The sequence below is a fragment of the Psammomys obesus genome, unplaced genomic scaffold (genome assembly GCF_907164565.1).
Source record: "Psammomys obesus unplaced genomic scaffold, mPsaObe1.curated_primary_1811, whole genome shotgun sequence".
Taxonomy (NCBI): domain Eukaryota; kingdom Metazoa; phylum Chordata; class Mammalia; order Rodentia; family Muridae; genus Psammomys; species Psammomys obesus.
Window position 1 is genome coordinate 20295638 of NW_026596095.1, and position 19419 is coordinate 20315056.

At 37.2% G+C, this 19419-nt stretch overlaps 1 protein-coding gene across 3 annotated transcripts in view; it reads right to left on the reverse strand.

Moving 5' to 3' along the window:
- The window catches only part of Gstcd (glutathione S-transferase C-terminal domain containing), a 98563-nt gene that overhangs the window by 62511 nt on the left and 16633 nt on the right, over positions 1-19419 (reverse strand). For all 3 annotated transcript variants that reach the window (XM_055628263.1, XM_055628264.1, XM_055628262.1), the window contains 2 exons: positions 9175-9426; positions 7595-7688 (listed from right to left, as the gene is read on the reverse strand). In XM_055628263.1, coding sequence (XP_055484238.1) covers positions 7595-7688; positions 9175-9426 — 346 coding nt within the window. The remainder of the gene's footprint in view (positions 1-7594; positions 7689-9174; positions 9427-19419) is intronic.

A 19419-nucleotide genomic window follows, 5' to 3' on the forward strand; every position in this document is an offset into this window, starting at 1 on the left:
AGGTGATCAAAGAGCCAGCCACTGAGTTCATATCAGAGACAGTCCTTGTTCCCATTACTAGGGAACCCACTTGGACACTGAGCTGCCATGGGCTACATCTGTGCAGGGGTTCTAGATTATCTCCATTCATCGTCCTTGGTTGGAGCATCAGTCTCAGGAGAGACCCCTTTGCCTAGCTTTTGGCTCTCCTTTGGAGCTCCTGTCCCCTCCAGGTCTTTCTATCTCTCTCTTCTTTTATAAGATTCCCTGCACTCTGCCCAAAGTTTGGCTATGAATCTCAATATCTGCTTTGATACCCTGCTGAGTAGAGTCTTTAAGAGGCCCTCTGTGGTAGGCCCCTGTCCTGTTGCCTGTTTTCTCACTCTTCTGATATCTGTCCTGTTTGCCTTTTTGAGTGAGGATTGATCATCTTACCCAGGGTCCTCCTGCTTGCTTGGCTTCTTTAGGTATACAGATTTCAGTATGTTTATCCTATATTATATGTCTAATATCCACTTATAAGTAAGTATATACCATGTGTGTCTTTCTGCTTCTGGGATACCCTACTCAGGAACAGAACACCAACAGCACAGGCTCTAAGATCAACAATCAATAAATGGGACCTCATGAAACTGAAAAGCTTTCATAAAGCAAAGGACACTGTCATCAGAACACAATGACAGCCTACAGACTGGGAAAGGATCTTCACTAACCATATATCTGACAGAGGGCTAATATCCAGAATATATAAAGAACTCAAGAAGTTAAAAAGCAACAAATCAAGTAGTCCAATTTAAAAAATGGGGTACAGAGCTAAACAGAAAATTCTCAATAGAGGAATATCGAATGGCAGAGAAACAGTTAAAGAGATGCCTAATGTCCTTAGTCATCAGGAAAATGCAACTCAAAATAATCCTGAGATTTCACCTTACACCCATCAGAATGGCTAAGATCAAAAGCTCAAGTGACAACACATGCTGGAGAGGATGTGGAGAAAGAGGAACCCTCCTCCACTGCTGGTAGGAATGTAAACTTGTACAACTCTTTGGAAATCAATCTGGTGCTTTCTCAGAAAATTAGGAATAGTGCTACCTTAAAGATCCAGTTATACCATTCCTAGGCGTATATCCAAAATACGCTCAAGTATACAACAAGGACATTTGCTCAACCATGTTTGTAGCAGCTTTATTTGTAATAGCCAGAAGCTAAAAACAACCCAGATGTACCTCAACTGAGGAATGGATACAGAAATTGTATTACATTTACACGATGGAATACTACACAGCAATTAAAAACAAGGAAATCATGAAATTTGCAAGCATATGGCGGGAACTAGAAAGGACCATTTTACATGCTTTTAATCAAATTATTTCAAATTTCAAGGCTTTTAGACAAAGTCTTCAGTAATTAGAAGGTTATTATTATTTCTCTCTCAACCTTCCTCCTCTCACCTTCAGTATTTTATGAACAGTTGTAATTAGTAGCAATTATGGAGAAGAGGAATGATTACTAAAAATAACTTTCAGAAGTTCTGTCTGAATTTAAGTAGATTATGGAAGATGAACTATTCTTCCAAAACATTTTAATAGCATTACACTTCCTTTCCCTAAGTTAATAAATTTTAGTTTCATTTGGGCTTCACAGGCAGAGATCTGCATAAATTCTGTAAGTGGTTATGCTATTATGAAGCACAGTGTGTGGAGACCTTTTGTCTCATTTCAGCTGATTGACAGACATGCATCTTTTTGTGTGTCACATAACGAGTGTTAGTTACTTAACCTCTCCAACAGTCTGACTTTCTCATTGCAGGTGATGTCTAACATCTTCCTTGGCTCGGAATTTACATAGTCTCCCAGCCAGCTGTCTTCAGTTTGCCACTGCAATTTAACCTGCTCTCTGTTTTGAAGGTTTACTGCATGAACTCCTGGACAGGTTTCTTTGTCCTCTGACATGAAATGGACCATGAGAGTGACAAGCTATGGTCTCCGCCCACTGTCAGAGCTCCTTGAAGATCTTTGTGAAATGCTAAGTGGTAGGATTATTAGTCCATAAAGAGGTGTGTGTGTGGTGAGGAGAGAGAGAGACAATGAAACAATATGAATATAGCCCCATAGAACCTCTAATCAATAAATGCTTTTAATGTCTAGTTTGTTAAATGTGCATACTGGCACAAAAATACTTCCATTTTCTCATAGAAATATCCCAGAGTAAAGTCTTAAAGAAAATAACTTGTCTTTAAGATCAAGAAGTATTTGGGAAAATTCTATGATAGTAAAGAAAAGAACTAAGAGAAAAAAAAAAAATCAAGAAGTATCCTAGGAATTAAGACTGAAATGCAGTCTGTGTGATCATATGTAACATGTCTACTTTTGCCAAGAAGTCATAAAAAATTCTATTTATGTATAAAGAATATGGTCAAATTATAAATGCAAGTACATATTTCTACATAAAAACAATTTCCCTACAAATAAGGCTATATAGTTCATATCTATAGACCCTAGACAGTTGATTCTTAGTACTGTGTATGTGTGCTGTTAAATACAGCTTTCTAATTGTAACTACATTTTTTTAACCCTAGACTTAAGGAGTCTATTTTTCTCTCAGATAAAGCAATCTTAGACAACTGCATTACTTCAGTGTTTGTGAGATATTCAGTGTTTGTGAGTGTTTGCATAGCTCGTAGCAAAGTTGCCTTGCTTTGGGTTTCTCTGCAATGGGAGTTGGCCTAATTAAATAAAAACGATGCATGACTTTGGGTACTAAGAGGAAGTGGTTTACAGTACATTTCGGAAGATAATAGTTCACTGTGCAACTGAGATGATTTTATAATAACAGTTTAGAATACAGAGAGCATGCCAATTTAGATGAAAAGCCCAATGCTCATTATTTTCTACATGCAGAAAAGTAAGGGCACTCATTATTAATGATCTTGTCTCCAAATATAATTATGACCACTTAGGTATACAGAATAATTCTTGACTATTCATCCATATCAAGAGGTTTTAAGTTTAAAAACTGTTATTTACTGTGAAATGTTTAGAACATTATGTAATGGAATTTAAGTTAAATTATGTGAGATAATATTTGAAATAGTTTTGTTAATTAGGATCAGAAGTTGTCTTTCAGAGCTTTCTGAAAAAGTATATATAGTTGATATACACATTTGCCAATTATTTTCTTCAGCCTGCTCTTTCATCTTCAATGGAAGTAATATTGACGGTCACAAATGAACCCTCTTACAAATATCTTTGGTTTCAAGCAAAAGGTTTTTCCCATTTCTCATTATGCCAACATAGTAAAATGAACACCATTTGAAAATTGATCCATTAATAATTTAAATATTTAAGAATTTCCAGAAAAAGGATTCTGGAAAACATCAAAGCCCATTCTATGGTACCCAATTATCTGTGATGATGGAAAACTAATAAGAAAGTGAAGAACTCTTCATAAAAGCTATTTTCTTGGAGCGCACACATATCTTTGGTCCTAAGAAGAGGCACACTCTATTGCACACAGTAAGAAAAAAGATTCTCAGCTGTCCCGGGAAGATCTCCGGATGACAGTGTCCTTCTATAACTACACTTGAGCAATAACTGAGAAATGATCAGAATCCTTGCCTAGTGCTGGGTTTCAGAAAGAAGAATTTCCTTACTCATGTAAGCCCTACCTTAATCTTTTGATGTAATACAAGCTCTGTAAAATACTACTAACAGTATTCATCTTTGAATTGTAATCTGAAGTTCCTTATCAGAGAGTTCATAACACATACCCTCACTTCCACCTAGTACAGTAACAAATGAGTCCCTGGGCTTAGAAACAGATCCAAATCACCTTCATTGAGTAGCGTTCAATATTTAATGTACACTTGACTTAATGAAAATAAACTTCAGATAAACTTGTATACTCATGTAGCTATTTTCTCTGTCAAATACTATTTTTCAAAAGTTCATTAGAACATTTAATGTCATCAACTCTAGACACTGGCTGTCAAAACTCTTCTGGTAAATAAGCCATGGTCCCCACCTGTGAAAAAAATCTATAAAAGAGGTTCTTGGAAGCTATTCCTAGAGGACAGGACGTATAACAATGGGAAGAATCACACACTTTTAGCTTTTTACCCTTTGATCACATACAACAGTTAATACGCCTTTAAAAGGGAAAAGAAGAAAATCTAGTCTCATAACTTACAAACAGAAAAACAAAAACAAAAAAAAGATACAAAAATGAGCCATAGCAGGGTATGATAGCCCATGACTTATGCCAGCACTCAGGAGGCAGAAGCAGATGGAGACCTGTGAATTCCAACCCAGCTATATGCTCCACAGAAGTTCTAAGCCAGCCAGGGCTACACAAATAAGTAATATAAAGTTAAATATAATAAAATGAGCCAGAAACTATATTGTTTTAAGATTTTAAGTTATGCAAGAAGAAGCTGAACAACTCACTACTGAATGAAAATACACAAAGAACTTTAAAAAACTGAACACCTTACAGAGGCCCTCTGTGGTAGGCTCCTGTCCTGTTCCCGGTTTTCTCTCTCTTCCTATTTGCCTCATTTGCCTATTTGTCCCATTTGTCTCTGAATGAGGATTGATCATCTTACCCAGGTCCTCCTTCTTGCTTAGCTTCTTTAGGTGTACAGATTTTATTATGTTTATCCTATATTATATGTCTAATATCCATTTATAAGTGAGTATATACCATATATGCCTTTCTGCTTCTGGGATACCTCACTTAGGATGATCTTTTCTAGGTCCAACCATTTGCCTGCAAATTTCATGATTTTCTTCTATTTAATTGCTGAGTAGTGTTCCACTGTGTAAATATAACACAATTTCTGTATCTATTCCTTAGTTGAGGGACATCTGGGTTGTTTCCAGTTTCTGGTTATTACGAATAAAACTGCTATGAACATGGTTGAGCAAATGTCCTTGTTGTATACTTGAGCATATTTTGTATATATCCCTAGAAGTAGTATAGCTGAATCTTGAGGTAGCAACATTCCTAATTTTCTGAGAAAGCACCAGATTGATTTCCAAAGTGGTTGTACAAGTTTACATATTGAAGCAGATGCTCAGACTAATAGCCAAACTTTGAACAGAGTTCAGGGAATCTTATGAAAGAAGGGGAGATAGACCTGGAGGGGACAGAAGCTCTACAAGGAGGAAAACAGAACCAAAAATTCTGGGCCCAGGGGTCTTTTTTGTGAATGATACCCCAACAAAGGACCATTCTTGGATATAACCTGGAACCTCTGCACAGATGTAGTCCATGGCAGCTTAGTATCCATGTGGGTTTCCTAGTAAGGGGAACAGGGGCTGTCTCTGACATGAACTCAGTTGGCTGGCTCTTTGATCACCTACCCCTGAGGAGGGAGCAGCCTTACCAGGCCATAGAAGAAGATAATGCAGCCACTCCTGATGAGACCTGATAGGCTAGGGTCAGAGGGAAGGAGAAGACCTCCCCTATTAGTGGACTAGGGGAGGGTCAAAGGGGAAGGGGGGAGAGAGGGTGAGATTGGGAGGGGACAAGGGAGGGGCTACAGCTAGGATACAAAGTGAATAAATTGTAATAAAAAAATTGAACACCAAGAATATAAATAACCCAATTAAAATGTGGTAGATAACTAAATGACAAGTTCTCTGAAGATGAACAGAAATAGCTAAAAACACTTATAAAGTGTTCACTACCCCAAGCCATCATGAAATTCAGATTAAAACTACTTTGTGATTTCATCTTACCCTAGGCAGAATGACCAACATTAACAAAATATATGACAGCAGATGCTGGCAAGGACGAAGGAGAAAGGGAACACTTGCTCATTGTCAATGGGAATGCAAACTGGTAAAGCTACTATGGAAATCAATGTGGATGACCCTCAGAAAGCTGAAAATTGATCTACCACAAAATCTAGCTACAATAATACTCTTGGGCATATAACTAACTACATCCTATGATATAATTGCTAATTTGCACTAAAGGCCTTCTGAAAAGACTTTGGAGCAGTCAGTCATAAATAGGTTGTATTTATCAAATCCTTCCCCTCAAAGCTCCGGAATCTACGCAGAACAGGATGTAGGAAGATGTATCAGCCAGAAGTATCCAAGTAAGTGTCCAAGGAAACAGCATCTATACATAACTGATATATACATGAACACAGAGAGCCTTTAACACACTACGCAAGGCCTGCACAAATTCCTTACCTAAAGCTATGTATAACTGACACATGCTGAGAAAATAAAAATCAGTGTCCTCAAAAGAAGTTACAATGGCTAAATCAACCACACTCCAGGGCAGGTCCTTTGACCAGGAGTAGTTGGCTAAATGGACTCTATTTTTTGTGTGCTTTGAATTTTGCTTTTAGTTTGGCTTGTTATTTTTTCTTACTGATTTTGCTTGATTTTTTTCTTTTTGAGAGAGAAAAAAATATGACATTATGTGCAAAAGAAGATGGGAAGGATCTGGGATGAGTTATAGTATGAAAAAATATGATTAAAATACATTACACAAAATTTCAAAAATAAAATTAATTAATTTTAAAAACAGAAATTACGAAAAGATTTTTCCAGGATGACTGTATCATTTTATATTTATGTTTATTGGTGTTCTTGCACTGAGTCAAATACTGCAAAAAAATAAAAACACTCTTCATTGAAACTTTATATTCTAAGTGATTTCATGATAGTTTTGTGTTTATATATACTATTTTTAAGGCACTTAACTTCAGATAATAAGACAAGTTAAGTGTTCATTGAGAACTAATCGCTGAATAAAAAAAGAAAACAGTAACAAATTTGGAGAGTTCTGAGTTAAGCATGGCCAGATTTTTTTTTTTTTTAATTTCACAGTTAAGTATAACTTAGAAAAATAAAAAAAAAAAAAAAATCAATTTATGTTAGTGAAATTTTTCGCAGGAAAAGTGAAAAAAGAAAACAACTTTGATATAATTTTCTTGGTGTGTTTTTATTTTTAAATACCAAAAAGTTCAAAATATAACAGCATTACAATTTAAAGATATTAAATTAAAAACAAATATCAAGGAGAATATTTACCTTGTGTCATGCTTTTGAAAAGTAACAAAATATATATGCTAATTATGAGTCTTATCTAGTGTGGTAAAGTAGGAAGATACAGTAGTATTCAGAAAAAAAGCGCCCACTGTAGAAAGAGACAACTGTTTTCGTTACCTTATTAGGAGACTTCTACCCCCCTTACATTTTCTAGTGGAACTGCCCTACGGTAAGTTCCCATAGTTGGCAAAAGCTGAGAAGTATACATTACTTTGACATCTGGCTCACTCCATGATCAAAACAGAAAAAGTGTGATAAATGGAACTGTAGTTATTTATAATGTTATTTGTCTATTCTAAAATATAATACCTAACATTTGTTTTAGAATATGTCACCAAGGGGGAGGGATTTAGTGAACTGAATATACAAAAGTATTAAATCTGAGTAATATGAAATTCTAAAAATAAAATGAAAGCTCACTGTACATTAGCTATATTACTAAAGTATTAAATATATCCAGAGACATTTCAAGTACAGACAGATAGCTCTGAAGTAAGTATCCAGACTGAACATAAACCTTACACCAACATGGAAAGCGAGCTCACCTTCCTTAGGGCTGACAGCAGCAGGAAGGCTGTTCCAGTCCAGGGTCCAAGCAGGACAAGGGTGTGGAGAAAACATCGCTTCAATGCCTTTTTCCTAGAAAAGGAAGCAAGCTTTCCAAGTTAGTGAACTAATAAAATCATGTTTTCAAAGGCCACAGTTCAATTTTCTATAGTGACAAAAGTAATTAAAAGCAAACACGTATGTACCAAAATATTTGGTTACATAAAAATGCAGGATTTGGAGGTGTTTGACTAGAACTGACCGGATGCCTCCTCCCTGAGGACTAGCTTTAATAGTGTCTGCAGGTAGCATGTAAGCTGCCAAGGGAGGAAAGCAATCAATAGTTCTACTCGGCTGTAAAGGCTGTGCACCATAGATGACTAACAGGAAACACAAGGAAAAACAGCCACAAGGAACAATAGTGGTGTCTTTATGTTGTGGTTAACCGACACCTACCTAATTGGACTGGATTTCAGGCCTGCTCAATGGTAGAGAATTCATGTCTAATGCTGTAAATATAGAAAACCTGTGTCTGGTGAGATCATGGAGCCAACACGAACACCCACTACTGCTCACGTGAATTCTATATACTTCACCTTAAAGCTACAGATAAGGGTAGCCCCACCCCTAATCAGAAAAGCTTCTTTGTGCAGATGAAGACTAATGCAGAAATCCACAACTGGTAAAAATGCAAAGAATAAGAGTCAGTGGTGTGCCCAACCCCAGCCGACACAACTGCAACACAAAGCCTAAGGCTCAGGGAGCACTGAGGTAGGTGCAGAAAGGCTGTGAGACGCAGGGGGATAGTATGTTTTCTTCAAGATAGTGTCTTCCAGAAATGGTGAGGAAACCGTACCAATGATATCATAAAAATGTGGTCCTGGAACAAGACTTGCATGACAACTAACTGACAAGCCAACCACAGATGGCGGAAATACCACACAGCCTTATCCCTAGATGAAATGAAAGCCTACAGGCCATTAAGGCTGCTGAGAGAGAATCCATCTCCTCCAGGAACAAGTCCCCTGGTAGGTTATCCAATCCCAAGTGGACATCCCTGAACATACACATGCAACACTAAATGGATTCAGTGTGTGTGTGTATGCCCAGAATAAGAAAAGACCATGAATTTGAGAGGAGGAGTGACACAGGAAAAGTTGGTGAAGAGATAGGTAAGGAAAGTAGAAATACCGAAATCATGATACGTGTATGAAAATAGATAGAATAGAGATCATCATGTTAAAATAAACCAGACCAAGAAACAGTACGTAAATAAATAACCAAAATAAATACCAAAATCAAAGTTCTGTAACAAAGAAAATTTCAGTTAAAATGACCAGATATGATGTTATATTGGTCTATTCCATGAATATTTTTAAATGAATGCTTTTAAAAAATACTACTTTTAAACTATGTATTTTGACTTGAAAATAAGACTAGCAGAAACATTATTTGGTAAATAAAGATCTGGATAGCTATAAATAAAATGCATAATAGTTGACACCAGAAAATGATTAGCTGGCAAAGAATGCTTAAAGGGATTTTTTTTAAAAAAACTGTAATAAAGCAAGCTAACTACCATTAACTTAGTCATAGTTGGTCTTGGTCCTCCTGTAAACAAAGGATCATTTTGCTCCTCTACAGCTGTTACTTCGTTAGAGTTCAGGTGCTGTTTACTTGTAGAGTTGAGCAATTCTGGTAAATACAGAAAGTGGATCCCACACTTAGAAGCTGATGTTTTGACTTTTGGAACTTCCTGAATCCTCTGATACCAAGAAGCCAGCAGTGGAAACTGTTCCAGCTTCTCGGAAAATTTCTTGCAGATAATTACCTGCAGAGGAGAAAAAAAAAAAGATGTTGTAAGACATATATATTTGATTTTTTATGCAGTAGTGAAGTATCACATATCATAAAACTCACATCTCAAAGGTGTAATTCAAATGAATGTTAAGAAATTTAAAAAACTGTGCAGCTACCACATCCAACTTTAGCACACCATAACACTGTGACAATTTACAGTCAACTTCTGTGCTCATAACCACTTGTAGGAAGCCACTGATTATAATGTTGCTTTTTGTACAATAAAATCATAAAAATATGTCTTTTTCAATTGCATGATGTCTCCAACATTCACTCGTATGGTTACGCTCATCAGCACTTTGCTTTCTTTATTAATAGTAACAGTCATTGTGAAGAACCACTCTACTGTACTAATCTGATAACTCAGTACTTGACCGACACTGGCATGTTTCTAGGTATTGGCTATCATAAACAGAAGTGGTAGATTGAAACTACTGAGTTATTCTCTATGCTGGCCATACCATTTTACCACTGTGGAGATTCCTATTCCTCCACACATATTTTAAATTTTTATTTATTATTATTGTCTGTATATGATACCTGCATGACACATGTGTCTGAGTACATGTATTTGCTTGTTACCCATGCAAATATGTGGACGTCAGAGGACAACTGTGGAATCTGAAGATTAAACACAAGTTATCAGGCTTGTGTTATTGCGTGGCTATTCCTTTCTACTGCATGGCAAATGCTTTTTCCTCCTGAGCCATGGGGCAGGCCCCCAGTTCTTCCTCATCTTGCCAACACTTGTCATTGCTATAATAGTGAGTATTCAGTAGTTTCTCATAATGATTCGTTTTATTTCCCTTATGATTGATGATAGTGAACATGTGTTTGTCATTTGCATATCGTTTCTGGTGATGCCTAAGTGTTTAACATTCACTAATATAATATTGCTGAATACACTACTTATGTCATCAAACATAGAAAAACTGAGCTGTTGCCTAACTAAACCCTCCCTCCCTCCTCCCCTAGTCCACTGAAAGAGGGAGTCTTCCTCCCCTACTATCTGACCCTAGCCTATCAAGTCTCATCAGGGCTGCCTGGATCCTCTTCCTCTACGTGGTCTGGCAACGTAGCCCTGCCAGGGGGAAGTGATCAAAGAGCAGGCAAACGAGTTCACATCGGAGACTGCCCTGCTCTCCTTACTAGGCTATATCTGAGCAGGGGGTCTAGGTCCTCTCCATGCATGGACCTTGGTTGTTTCACCAGTGTCTGCAGCCCTCCTGCCTGGGCACAGACTTTTTGGCTTTGTTGGTCTCTTGGTGGAGCTCCTGTCCCATCTGTGTTCTTCCATCTCCCTCTTCTTCCATAAGATTCCCTGCAATCTGCCCAAAGTTTGGCTATGAGTCTATTATCTGCTTTAGTCCCCTGCTGGGTGGAATCTTTCAGAGGACATCTATGGTAGGCTCCCCATCCTGTTTCATCTCTTCCACCACTTCCAGTGTCTATCCTGTTTGCCTTCTGAATGAAAAGTAAGCATCCTCCCTAGGATGCTTGTTGTTTAGATCCCTTGTTGTTTAGCTTCTTTAGTATGTTATCCTATATTTTTATGTGGCTAATACCTGCTTATAAGTGAGGTAGTTTCTTACAAAACAAGCTCACTATAAAATCCAGCATTAATGTTCTAAAGAGGTGAAAACATTCACAGTTCATTCATAATTTACAATTTGTATTCAATTTTCATCTTTCATTGGTTGTCATAATTTAATCTTCTCTCTAACCACCTTCTAATGTGTACACATTTTCATCTATAAATCATGGCTAAGAACACATTCCATTGTCTCTGACCCTCATTATATTTGGCAAGTTCTCAATATACTAAGTATAGAAAGCTAAATGGACAATGCTATATGAAAAACAAATATACTAATATATAATTATAAGTATCTTAACAGTTATTAAGGATTTTATAAAGAACTATAAATTTTTAATAACTATAAATTTTTAAAAACGACAGTAAGTCGAAGTATTGACTTCCTTTAAGAAAACTGAGTAATAATTTAAAATTATCACAATTTTTATGCCTATAAGGTATTCACCGTCATTGTATTTTAGAAGTGAAGGGAAAATTTTCAGCCCACTGGAGAAATATGGAAGTGTTTACATTTCCATTTTGATTAATAGCTACATAAACTTCCTTTCCTTGGTAAAGTTATCACCCCTAAAGTATACTATTATAATTTATATGATAGTATTAGAAAATAATGTAAGTACACATATATCATGACCTTTTTTAACAAAAGAGATTCCTGATGAGTTATGAAGGATACTTCACTGAAGTAAAAATAAATAAAATTATTAATATTTAGAATTGAAAACGGTAACTATAGTAGTCTCTGCACCATATTTTAATCCGTATTATGATTTTGTTTACCAAGGTTTCCTAGTCAATCATAACCTTAATTTATCGAATGGAACTTTTGAAAAATAAATAATTCATGAGATTTAAGAAAGAAAATGTGTGCATTTACTAGTTCTCAAATTCCTTATAAAATGTATTATTCACTTTGAGTTAGATTAAAATGTTAAAAAATGCTGTCTTACAGGAGTCAAAAATTTATAGTTCTTTATAAAATCCTTCACTGCCTGGAAATTAATTAGGTGCTAAGAGAACTGAGTTTAAAACACTACCACTCTTTTATAAACTCCCAAATAATGAAAACCAAAGATAGTGAATGCATTTGAGTGTCAAAGGATGTCAGAGTCCCATATTTAAAAGGCCACGCAGAGAACGCAAATAAGCAGATAGACAAGGCTGGAAAAATCAACCTACGATCCCAATAAGAAAGGAACCAAAATAAATGAAATGGTTACTAACTTGGAGAAAAATAATAAAAGGGGGGGGTGTGCAGCAAGGAAATTGAGACTCTGAACAAGAAGTGAACAATCAATTCATAAAACAAACAAACAAAAAAAACCCACAAAGCAAAAAACAGCAAAAAGCTTCATGAGGATGTGGGTAAGGTGCTTGCTACACAAACTGGAGGACACAAGTTCATTTCCTCAACAACACATAAAACACGGGGCATAACAGTGTGTGTGTGAAATCCCAGCATTGGGATGACAAAGACAATGCATCTTCTGTCCTCACCCAAACCCCACTGAGTTTAAGGCCTTTGAGACTGTCTCAAAGAAAGTACAGTGACTGTGGAAGACACCCAATGCCAATGTCTAGCCCCCACACTCACACATTCATAAGTGCATGTATACTCTTATGCTCATAGGAAAACATACAACACACACTCATCATCATCATCACCACCAACAATAAGCAAGACCAAGTAGGAAAAAAAAAAAAAAAAGGGACAGAGTAGAAGTAAAGAAAGTAATAAAATTCAATGTGGCAAGAAGGAGGATACTGAGTAATATGCTCAATCTTCATTCAGAAAGGCAAATGGGATAGACATTGGAAGAAAGTGAAAATAAGGAACAAGACAGGAGCCTACCACAGAGGGCCTCTGAAAGACTCTACCCAGCAGGGTATTAAAGCAGATGCTAAGACTCATAGCCAAATCTTGGGCAGAGTGCAGGAAATCTTATGAAAGAAGAGGGAGATAGAAAGATCTGGAAGGGTCTGGAGCTCCACAAGGAGAACAACAGAACCAAAAAATCTGGGCACAGGGGTCTTTTCTGAGACTGATACTCCAACCAAGGACCATTCATGGAGATAACCTGGATCCCCTGCACAGAGGTAGCCCATGGCAGCTCAGTCTCCAAATGGGCTTCCCAATAAGGGGAGCAGGGGCTGTCTTTGACATAAACTCAGTTGCTGGCTCTTTGACCGCCTCCCCCTGAGGGGGGAGCAGCCTGACCAGGCTACAGAGGAAGACTATGAAAGACAGTCCTGATGAGACCTGATAGGCTAGGGTCAGATGGAAGGGGAGGAGGTCCTCCACTATAAGTGGACTGAAGAAGGGACATGCGAAGAAATGAGGGAGGGAGGGCAGAATTGGGAGGGAATGAGGGAGAAGCTACAGATGCAATATAAAGTGAATAAATTGTAATAAAAATTATATTAAAAGGTAAAATTCAATGTGCAAATGTGATCAAAGCTTCCAAGATACGTTCACGAGACCAAACCCAAGAATAAAGACGGTAAAAGAAGATGCTGAGATAAAATATAAATGCAAAGATAATTTATCCAATAAAATTATTACAGATTTCCTAAATACAGAGGAGACAGACATCCAAATCAAGAAGCATTTAGAACTTCTTAATAGTTATGGCCAGAGATGAATCTCTACATAACAAATCATAGTCAAGATTTCCTAAAATGCAAAGCAAAAAAACAACACTAAAAGCTGTAAGGGGAAAATGCCAACTCACATATAGAGATTTCAGAAATAATTTCAGAATAATGAACAACTCAGGAAAGCATGGAATGATCTATTTCAAGCCTTAAAAGTAAATAACTGTCAACCATGATTTCTATAAATAGCAAAATTATTTTTTAGAATGGATGGAGAAATAAAAGCAGTTCCAGAAAAGCACAAATAAAGCAATTTATAGCAACCACACAAGCACCAAAGAAAATTCTTAAAGTAACAGTATATACACAGGAAAAAAATATTTTACAGAAGAAAATAAAGGAAAGAAATAACTACAAGAAATCAATCATGTCAAATGCAGGAAACAGTCTGATCAATAGAGAAGGAAACAAATAATAATTCAACCAATTGGATCAACAACCTCATAGGAAATAACACATTGCTCTCAATAATGACTTAATTTGTAAATTAATTCACCAATTAAAAAGATACAGACTGATTGGATGTAAATAAGAAAACAGTAATCAACTGTTTCCATACCAAGCATCCTACCTAGCAAACGAAAGCTAAAGCAAGCTGGCATGAGGACTTTCACATTTTGACTAATATAGACTTCAAAGCAAAACTAACAGAAGAGATAAAAAGAGACAACTATATATTGATAAAGGGAGAATCCATCAAGAAGATATAAGAATTGTTACATTTTGACACTGAATGACTGAGCTTTCAGTTTCATAAACAATGAAGGGCACAAAAGGCCACAAAGGTCCTGATACAATGATAGTGGGAGACATTAATATCCCACCTATATTTCGATAGCAATTTCAAACTAATCAGTAAAGAAATATTAAAGCTACATTATATCATAGATGTAATGTAACAACAGCGAACACACGTTCTTCCCAGAGGTGCATGGAACCTACTCTTAAACTGATCACATTATAGGCCACAAAGCAAGAGTTCACAAATACAATAAAAGGGGAAAAAAAATGTATCTTACTGTTGGGCCTGCTAAGGCCTGCTGCATCTACCTGAGCCTGGCTCGAGTTCGGAGAGCTGTCTTTGGCTTCTGATTTAAGAGGCGCCACTTCCAGGCAAAAGTGATTCAGCATATCCGCCTTAAAATCAACCCTGCCTGGTAACTTACGTGGAGTTTTGCGGCTGGCCCACCTCGCCTTGCACTACCTAACCTTGCCCTCTACTTCATCTTACCACACTTCCTTAATCCTGCCTCCTGACCTAAACCTATAAAAAGGACCGTTTTATTCAATAAACCGAGTTCCTGCTTCAACAGATCTCCCAGCTTGGTGGTGTTTTATTCCCTGGGGCATCCGGGGAGGTCCGGGCCGTCCACACCCACCACCCTGCCCCGCTCAGCCAAGGAGAGTGTCCAGCTGGACTGGCCACTTTCCTTTCACCTCCACCTGCCAGATATCGACCAGGCATCTTATCAGAACACAGTGAAATAAAGATGGAAAGCAACTGCAAAAGAAATCTCAGAAACTACATGAAGAGATGAAGACTGATCAATATACATTAGAATGAACAGGGTCATTGAGGAAACCTGAAAGTATATTTAAAAATGTCTAGAATCAAAGGAAAATATAGCACATTCTGCCAGAATCTCTTCAGATTTCCCTAAAAGGAAAGCTTACAACTACATTAAAACATCATAGAAATCTTAGATACTCTAATCACCCAATTCAAGATTTTAGAAAAAAGAAGAAACCAAACTAAAATACATTAGATGTCATGAAATAATAAGATCAGAAAATAATGAATAATAAGGGCAGAAAATAATGAAATAGGAAAAGAACAACCTACAGAAATGATCACATTAAGGCTTGGTTTTTAAAAGGATAGCTAGAAGGACAAACCATTGGCCAAACTAGCCCAAAAAGAGACCAACAGCAACAAAATAAGAAGAGAAAGATAAGAACTATAGAAACAGAATCCAACAATCTCCAACCTAGATGACCACTAGGGAATACTGTGAAACATACATTCCAAAAAGCTGGAAAATCTGGAACAAAATGGACAAGTCTCTATAATCACTTGATTATCCAGATTAAACATAAAAAATAAAAACAAATTTATAAGACCAAAACAAGCAATGTGATGAAAACAGTATCTTAGACACGAATGTGTGCTGGATTATGTCAAATGCTTTTTTGGCATGTAAGGAGATGACCACGTATTTTTTCTCCTTCAGTTTGTTTATATGGTGGACTACATTGATGGATTTCCATATATTGAACCACCCCTGCATGCTGCCTGGGATGAAGCCTATTTGGTCATGGTGCATGCTATCTTTTATGTGTTCTTGGATTCGGTTTGCAAGTATTTTATTAAGTATTTTTGCATCAATGTTCGTAAGAGAGATAGGTCTGAAGTTTCTTTTTTTTTTTTTTTTGGCGGGGGGAGTCTTTGTGTGGTTTAGGTATCAAGGTGACTGTGGCTTCATAAAATGAATTTGGCAATGTTTCTATTTTGTGGAATAGTTTGAAAAGAACTGAAGTTAGTTCTTCTTTGAAGGTCTGGTAGAATTCTACACTAAAACCATCTGGCCCTGCGCTTTTTTTGGAAGGGAGACTTTTGATGACTGCCATTTTCTTGGGGGATAAAGGACTATTTAATCTATTTACCCAATCTTTTTTTTTTAAAGATTTATTTATTATGTATATAATATTCTGTCTGCATGTACACCTGCATGCCAGAAGGCATCATATTTTCTTATGGATGGTTGTGAGCCACCATGTGGTTGCTGGAACTTGAACTCAGGACCTCTGGAAGAGCAGCCAGTGCTCTTAACCTCTGAGCTATCTCTCCAGCTATTTACCCAATCTTAATTTGATTTTGGTAAATGGAATCTAGCAAGAAAAATTTCTATTACATTTACATTTTGAAATTTTGTGGAATATACGCTTTTGTAGTAAGAACTAATGATTGTTTGGATTTCCTCAGTGTCTGTCATTATGTCCCTCTTTTCGTTTCTGATTTTGCTGTAATATAGGGTAAACACACTAATATCTGTATACCTAAAGAAGTTAAGCAAGAAGGAGGACCCTGGGTAAAAGGGTCTTCATTCAGAAAGGCAAATGGGGTGGGCATCTGAAGAGAGGAAAAAAACAGCAAACAGGACAGGTGCCTACCACAGAGGGCCTCTTAAAGATTCTACCCAGCAGGATATTAAAGCAGATGTTGAGATGCATAGCCAAACTTTGGGAAGAGTTCAGGAAATCTTATGAAAGAAGGGGGAGATAGAAAGACCTTTAGGAGACAGGAGCTCCACAAGGAGAGAAACAAAATCTGGGCCCAGGGGTCTTTTCTGAGAATAATACCTCAACCAAGGACCATGCCTGGAGACAAAGTAGAACCCCTGCACAATATAGCCCATGGCAGCTCAGTCTCCAAGTGGGTACTCTAGTAATGGGAATAGGGGCTGTCTCTGACATGAACTCAGTGGCTGGCTTTTTGATCACCTTCCCTGAGGGCAGGAGGCAGCCTTACTAGGCCACAGAGGAAGACAATGCAGCCAGTCCTGATGAGCCCTGATAGTCTAAGGTCAGAGGGAAGGGGAAGAGGACCTCCCCTATCAGTGGACTGGGGGAGGGACTTGGGAGAAAAAGAGGGAGGAAGGGTAGAATTAGGAGGGTACAAGGGAGGGGGTACAGCTGGGATACAAAGTGAATAAATTGTAATTAATATAAAAAAATAATTCAAAAAGAATTCTGAAGAAAAAAAAAGAATATGATCAAAAGCTTTCAAAAAGGAAATAATGCAGACAGATGAAGGGAAAATTTTTGAAATAACTTTTTTCCATTTTGCTCAAACAAAACATGGATAATGATAATTTTGAAAACAGTATTTTAGTTACTTTTTTATTGCTGTGTTAAAACATTATGACCAAGACAATTTATAAGACAAAGTGAAGCATTTAACTTGCTTTATAGTTTCAGAGGATTAGAGACCATGATGGCAGAGCAATGGGATGACACAAGAATAGCTGGAGCAGCAAATAGGAGGCAGAGAGAAAGAAAGAGAGCAGGCACTGGGAACTGCACGAGTCTTCTGAAGCCCACCCACCGTGATCCACCTTCTCCAAGAAGGCCACCTCTTAACCATTCCCAAACAGTTCTATCAACTGGGGACCAACTTTTCAAATAAGAGTCTATGGGGGTCATTCTCATTCATACCACAAATAGTAATGAAAAGATTCCCACAAAGAAATGCCTAACATCAGATCGATTTACTGGTGAATTCTCAATTTTAAGGAAGATCTAATAACCCTTATTTCTCAAAATGTTCCAAAATAGAAAAGAGAAGAATGTTACAAAGATACTTTAAATTTGATATCAAAATTGAATCAAGACATAACAGGAAAAAGAAAACTACAAATTTCTCTTATGAACATAGATGCAAAACTCCTAAATAAAATGCTTACAAGTTGAATTCAAGAACACAGTAAGGCCACACATAACATGATGGTTTCTTCCCAAGAATACAAAATTTGCTCAACATATATAGAGCAATAAATGTAATAAACCACAAAAATATAATCAAAACAAATTATATGATCATCTTGATAGATATAAAAAAGGTATTTGACAAAGTTCAACTGCCTAAGCATAATATGACTATATATAACAAACCCATAGTCAACATTACATTAAAGAAAAATTGACACATTTCATGTAAAATCTGGAATGAAACAAGGGTGCCAACTCTCTCCATTCTCACTCAGCATAGTACAGTGTACCAATTCCGCTCTTACTCAATGTAGAGTAAGAGTGAGGCAAGAAAGATATATAAGCAGGGTATAATAGAAACAAATGAAGCCAAGTTATCCCTATTTGTATACATGATTCTATATTTAAAAAACTCTATGGATTCCACCAGTAAACTTTTATATTTGATAAACACTTTTGGTAAAGTTGCAGTTGATGCAAAATTAACATGCAAAAATCAGTTACTTTTATATACCCATAAGGAACTTAACAAAAAATAGAGAAACTATCCCATTCCCAACAACTTAATTTTTTCTTTTTTTAAAATTAAATTTGTATTTTTTATATTAATTACAGGTTATTCACTTTGTATGCCAGCTGTAGTCGCCTCCCTCCTCCCCTCCCAACCTCACCCTCTTTCCCTTATCTCCTCCTATGCCCATCTCCAAGTCCATGGATAGGGGATGTCCTCTTCCCCTTCCATCTGACTCTAGCTTACCTGGTCTCATCCGAACTGGCTGCATTGTCCTCCTCTGTGTCTTGACAAGGCCGCGCCCCCATTAGGGGGAGGCATTCAAAGAGCTAGCCACTGAGTTCCTGACAGAGACAGCCCCTGTTCACCTTACAAGGGAACCCACTTGGATACTGAGCTACCATGGGTTACGTCTGAGCAGGGTTCTAGGCTATATCTGAGAATGGTCCTTGGTTGGAATATCAGCCTCAGAAAAGACCCCTGTGCCCAGATATTTTTGTTCTGTTGCTATGCATGTGGAGCTCCTGTCCTATCCAGCTCTTATTATCTCCCCCTTCTTTCATAAGATTCCCTTCATGCTGCCCAAAGTTTGTTTATGAGTCTCATTATCTGCTTTGAAAACCTGCTGGGTAGAGTCTTTCAGATGCCCTCCGTGGTAGCCTCTTGTCCTGTTTCCTGTTTTCTCCTTCTTCCAATGTCCACCCCCTTTGCCT